The sequence below is a fragment of the Chrysochloris asiatica genome, unplaced genomic scaffold, assembly GCF_000296735.1.
Source record: "Chrysochloris asiatica unplaced genomic scaffold, ChrAsi1.0 scaffold00325, whole genome shotgun sequence".
NCBI lineage: Eukaryota > Metazoa > Chordata > Mammalia > Afrosoricida > Chrysochloridae > Chrysochloris > Chrysochloris asiatica.
Window position 1 is genome coordinate 1,481,626 of NW_006408843.1, and position 6,361 is coordinate 1,487,986.

Genomic DNA, 6,361 nt, shown 5'->3' on the forward strand with positions numbered 1-6,361 from the left:
TGAAAGTGCCATGGGCTGCTAAAAGAACCAGCATATCTGTGTTGGAAGAAGTTCAGCCAGAGTGCTCCTTGGAGGTCAGGATGCCCAAACTTCATCTCTAATGCTTCAGATATATTGTCAGGAGAGACCAGTCACTGGAGAAGTATATCATATTTGGTAAGGTGGAGGGTCAGAGAAAAAGAGAAAGATCCCCAATGAGATGGATTGGCCAAGTGGCAGCATCAATGGGCTCAAGTGTGGTAACAATTGTGAGGTTGGCCCAGCCAGGACCAGACAGTGTTTCATTCTGTTGGTCACTATGAGTCGGTACCAACTCGATGACAACTGACAACAACAACAACCAACTTTTCAATCTAAATTGATCAAACATGCAAATGAGATGCATTGATAATTATTGGTGATTAGAATGTGAAGGTTAGAAACAAAGTAGAAGGATCAATAATTAGAAAATATGGCCTTGGTGATACAAAATGATGTTGGAGATCCTATGATAGAATTTTGCAAAACCAATGACTTTTTCATTGCCATTATCTTTTTTCAACAACATCAATGGTGACTTCACCAGATGTAATACACAGGGTCAAATAGTTACATCTGTAGAAAGGGCAATGGAAAGTACAGTTTATCATCAGCCAAAATAAGGCCAGGAACCGAATATGAAACAACGATCAGTTGTTTCTATGCAAGTTTGGGCCAAAGCTGAAGAAAATTATAATAAGTCCAAGAAAGCTAAAATACAACCTTGAGTATATTCCACTTGAATTTGGAGACCATTTCAAGAATGGATTTGAGACTGAAACTCAAAGGGAACACATGAGCAGGTACCTAAGATGGCTAGTGACCACATGGGTCTGCTTGTGAGTAGAAGAGGGGGAAAGGCAGCAATGATGATATGGGCTGAGTTTGACCACATTCCATAGACTCCCATTAACCTGGAGATGAGAAAGAAAAGGGAAAGGGCTGGTTGGTCCAAAGTGCAGTGAGACCTGGGAACTCCTGAGCCTATGGACAAGGACATAACCACGGAGGGCTAGAGCTGAGAGTGAAGTGTCCAGCTGACATGAAGTGAAGGGAGATGTACAAGAACACCCAAACTTGCAGATAGTACCCATTTGACCTAGTCTCGATGGCTTGATAATCAGAACTGAATTAGAGGAAGATTACCAAAAAAAAAAAAAAAAATTTTTTTATAAAGGAAACAAGTGTAAATTGCTACAATTTGATGAACTTGACCTATACTTCTAGAGGTAGTAACTCTAAATACCAACAGAGAGGGAAGGAGTTTTCACATAATGTATCAACGCTATTCCCTCTGTACACAGGGTAGATAGGGATGGACAACTTAGATACTGGCTAACTAAAATGAGGGGGCAATAAAGCCACAAAGTGACTGGCTTACAAGGTTTCAAGAGGGAATTTAATATAAGAGTGGGGGGTGCAGAAAGGGTCCCCATTGAATAGTTGTCATCTTGTCTAGATGTTGTTGTTGCTGTTAGGTGCCATCGAGTTGGTAGGGACTCATAGCGACCTTATGCACAGCAGAACAAAACACGGCCCGATCCTGGGCCAAGCTCACTATTGTTGCCACACTTAAGTCCATTGATGCTGCCACTTGGCCAGTCCATCTCATTGGGGGTCTTTCTCTTTTTCTCTGACCCTCCACATTACCAAACTTGATATCCTTCTCCATTGACTGGTCCCTCCTGACAATATGTCTGAAGTATGAGAGATGAAGCTTAGCCATCTTGGCCTCCGAGGAGCACTCTGGCTGAACTTCTTCCAAAACAGATCTATTGGTTCTTTTAGCAGCCCATGGCACTTTCAATATTCTCCTCCAACACCATAACTCAAAAGCATCAGTTCCTCTATGGTCTTCCTTATTGACTGTCCAGCTTGTGTAGATAGGTCTGGTTAAAAGAGATGGGGAAGTTCGAGCTGCGGTCCCGTGGGTCTGTGTCTTGCTTCAACAGTGTTTGGACAGAACAGATCTGGGTACTCCCCCACCTCCTGCCTCGGACCACCTCTAACAACTTCTTTGGGCACAATCTCGTCTCCAGGACCATCTTCTTGAGCATTCCCTGTTACTGGGACCAGCTAAACCATTTGTGTGTGTGTGTGTGTGTGGTTAGTTCCAAATCTTCGACCAACCATGAGCTCTCAGATCCGTCAGAATTATTCCACTGAAGCAGAGGCCGGCGTCAACCGTCTGGTTAGTATGCATCTGCGGGTCTCTTACACCTACCTGTCTTTGGGCTTCTATTTCAATCACGATGATGTGGCTTTGGAAGTTGGCGAAGGAGAAGTGTGAGGGTGTTGAAACTGCAAAACCAGCGTGGTGGTCGTGCACTCTTCCAGGACGTGCAGAAGCCCTCCCAAGATGAGTGGGGAAGAACCCTGGACACTATGGAAACCACCCTGGCCGTGGAGAAGAACCTGAACCAGTCTCTTCTGGATCTGCACGCTGTGGGTGCTACCCACACAGACCCCCACCTCTGTGACTTTCTAGAGACTCATTTCCTCGACGAGGAGGTGAAAATTATCAAGAAGATGAGCGACCACTTGATCAATGTCCGTCGGATGGCTGGTCCCCAGGCAAGGCTGGGCGAATACATCTTCGAGAGGCTCACTCGCAAACTCGACTAAGAAGAGCCTATGGAGCCCCACAACTTGTGAAGGGCCTTCAGCATTACCCTGCTCTCCCGCATACCTTCTGCCTGAACCTTCCTCTGCAGACAGAGGCAGCATAGTCAACACCCTGGAGCCCCTCTTCGCCCAAGCGGTGGACCAAATGAAAACAATAAAGCTTCCTTTTACAGCAAAAAAAAAAAAAGAGAGAGAGAGATAGGGGATAAGATTCTTATGATTCAATAGTGAGTAATTGTTATCATGACTAATTGCAACCGTCACAATTGTAAAGGTAGAAGTTTTGTCACAAATATGAAGTGACAAGACCGCTCAGATTTGTAGGTAATACTCATTTCACCTAGCCTTGATGATCAGAATTCGACTGGAGAAAGATAAAAAAAAATTTTTTTATAAAGGAAACAAGTGTAAATTGCTGCAATTTGATGAGCTTGATCTATACTTATGAATGTAGTGTCTCAAAATATCAACTGAGACGGAAGGAGTCTTCACATCAAGGATCAATCCTATATCTTCTGTATACAGGGTTGATAGGGACAGGCAACTTAAGACATAGGCTATTTAAAATGTGGGGGCTATAAAGACACGAAGTGACTGGCTTGCAAGTTTTCAAGGAGTTTAGTTTCAGAATGTGCAGAGGAAGGTAGAATCCCCAGTGAAGTTTTCATCTTGTCTAGACAGGTCTGGTGAAAGGAGATGGGATAAGATTCTTATAATTCAATAGTGCATATTGTTATCATGACTAATTGTGACTGTCACTACTGTAAAGGTAGAAGATTTGTAATAAAAAGGGGGGGGGATGTTGTTGTTGTTAAGTGCAATTGAGTCAGTTCTAACTCATAGCGACCCTGTATAGGGTTTCCGAGGAACAGTTGGTGAGCTTGAACCACCAAATTTGCAGTTCAAACAGCTTTGCAGTCTGGTGCATTAACCCACAGCTCCACACCAGCTCCTTAAGTCCAGGAACCCTATGACCATCAAGTGGAATGTGGGGCCCTATCCAGAGAAGCAGCAACATCAGAGATGGAGGCAGAGATGAGGACATGGAGAGAAAAAGAAGCTGAAGACTCTAGACTCATGAAAGAGAAAGACTGTGTTAGTGGACTGGAGGCAGTCTTACAGAATGTGCCCTTTGATTGTTTAAATGATTATATATTCCTGAGTGTTTCTGTGTATATCCTCTCCACCAACCTCAACCCTACCCTCCAAAAAAAAATGGAGGGAATAGAAGCAAATACTGTTGAATGATGATGCACCGAGGGAATTGTAATCATTGCAATGAAACAATGAGTGTAAAATTGATGTTCTCCCATGTAAACTATCACTCAATTCACAATAAAAACTTTAAAAGTAAATCAATAAAAATAAAAGATCCCGCTATTCAGATACTGAAAAAAAATTTTTCAATAGATTTGACACACTTATCAGATGACACGAAGAAAATCATACATGAAGAAAGCATAAGGTCATTAAAAAGAAAGAAAAGACTAAAGCAGATGTCAGAAAAGACTCTGAAACTTGTTCTAGAGCATAAAGAAGATAAAGTGAGTGGAAGAAACTATGACATAAAAGAGTTGAACAAAAGATTTCAACGGGTGGCTGAAGAAGCCAAAGGATTATAATTAAATGTACAAAGACCTGTAGTGAGAAAGCCAAAGAACATATTCACCATTTCTCAAGCTGGAAAAGCTGAAGAATTCAAGACATCAACTTGTAATATTGAAGAATTCTATGGGCAACATATTGAGCAAGCAGGAATCATCAAGATAATATGGAAGCTATACACAGAGTCACTATACCAAAGAGTTTGTCACTGTTTAGCCATTTCAGGAAGTATCATATGATCAAGAACCTATGGTACTGAGAGAAGAAGGTCAAGCTGCACTGGAGGCATTGGTGAAAAATAAGGCTCTAGGAAATGACAGAATACAAATTGAAATGTTTTAGCAAACAGATGCCTCACTGAAAGTACGCACTTGTCTATGGCAAGAAATTTGAAATACAGCTACCTGGCCAACTGACTGGAAGAAATTCATATTTATACCCATTCCAAGGGGAGAACAGTGGCTACATACATTAAACACTGGACTGTAAATCACAAGGTCCACAGTTCGAGCCTGCCAGACACTCTGCAGGAGAAAGATAAGGTTTTCTGCTCCCATGAAGATGTAAAGACTCAGAAACCCTATGTAGGGTTGCTATGAGTCAGAACCAACTCCATAGCACTTAACAGCAACAACAACAACCCACTCCAAAGAAATATGACCCAACAAAATCAAAAACATTTTGAAAAATATCACACACATGTAAAATTTTGCTGAAGATAATTTAAAAATGGTTGCAGCAGTACATAGACAGGGAACTTGCAGAAATTCAAGGCAGATTCAAAGACATGGAACAAGACTAACACTGCTAATATCAAATGGATCTTGGCTGAAAGCTGAGGATACCAGAAAGACATTTCCTTGTATTTTACTGACTGTGCAATGACATTCAGCTATGGAGATCATAACAAGTTATGATAGCATTATGAACAATGTGCTCATACATAACCTGTACATAGACCAAGAGGCAACAGTTTGAATGAAATAGGGGGATGCTATGTGGTTTAAAATCAGGAAAGGTGTGCATCAGGGTTATATCCTTTTGCCATATCCATTCAATGTGTATGCTGAGCAAATAATCTGAGAAGGTGGACTATAAAAAGAAGACTGCAGTATCAGGATTGGTGGAAGTTTTATTAACATAACAATCTGTGATATACATTTGACACAACCTTGCTTGTTTAAGTAAAGACTTCTAGAAGTATTTACTGATGAAGATCAAAGACTACAGTCTTCAGTATGAATTGTCAGCAGTTCAAAACTACCAGCTGTTCTGTTAGAGAAAAATGAGACTTTTGCTCCCATGAAGATTTACAGCCTTGGAAACCCTATACAGGGTTGCTATGAGTCGGAACCAACTCCACGGCACATAACAAATCAACCATAAAGAAAGCAAAATTCCTCACGATTGGACTAATAAACAACATTATGATAAACAGTGAAAAGATTTAAGTTGTCAAGCATTTCATTCAGCTTGGATCCAGAATCAATGCCCATGGAAGCAGCAGTCAAGAAATCAAACAAAGTATTGCATTGGGCAAATCTGCAACAAAAGACCTCTTTATAACACAGTATTAAAGAGCAAAGATGCCACTTTGAGTATTAAGATCCCCCTGACCCAATTCCTTCCCATCCTTGTAAAAGGTGAAAAATGAATAAGAAAGACTGAAGAAGTATTGGTTCATTTGAATTACTGTGCTGGCCAAGTATACTGAATATGTAACATGAAGTGCCAGCACAAACAAATCTGTCTTGAAAGAAGTACAATCAACTTGCTCCTTAGAAATGTGGTTGGTGAGACTCAAAAAGGACATCATGTTTGATAGACAGCAGCAAAGAGGAAGTCCCTTAGAGAGATGATTTGACACAGTGACAACAACAATGAGCTCAAACATGGCGATGATTATGAGAATGGCACAGGACCATTTGCTCTGTTGTACACAGAGTCGCTATGAGTTAGAATGTACTTATTGGCATCAGTAAACCATTATCTTCTTTTCAAAATCTTCCTCTGGGAAGACTGGGTTCTTCAATCCTCTTTCTCAAGCTCCATTATATAGCGAATTTTACACTGAACACAAAAGTTTTATCTCTACCTGCATTATTCAAACATA

At 41.0% G+C, this 6,361-nt stretch overlaps 1 protein-coding gene across 1 annotated transcript; it reads left to right on the plus strand.

The window, feature by feature from the left end:
• Positions 1–2,149: 2,149 nt before the first annotated feature.
• LOC102818599 (ferritin light chain-like) lies at positions 2,150–2,643 on the plus strand. The gene is made up of 2 exons (XM_006875402.1): positions 2,150–2,302; positions 2,356–2,643. Exons 1-2 carry the CDS (start codon positions 2,150–2,152, stop codon positions 2,641–2,643), a joined length of 441 nt encoding a protein of 146 aa, XP_006875464.1.
• The last annotated feature ends 3,718 nt before the right edge of the window (positions 2,644–6,361 follow it).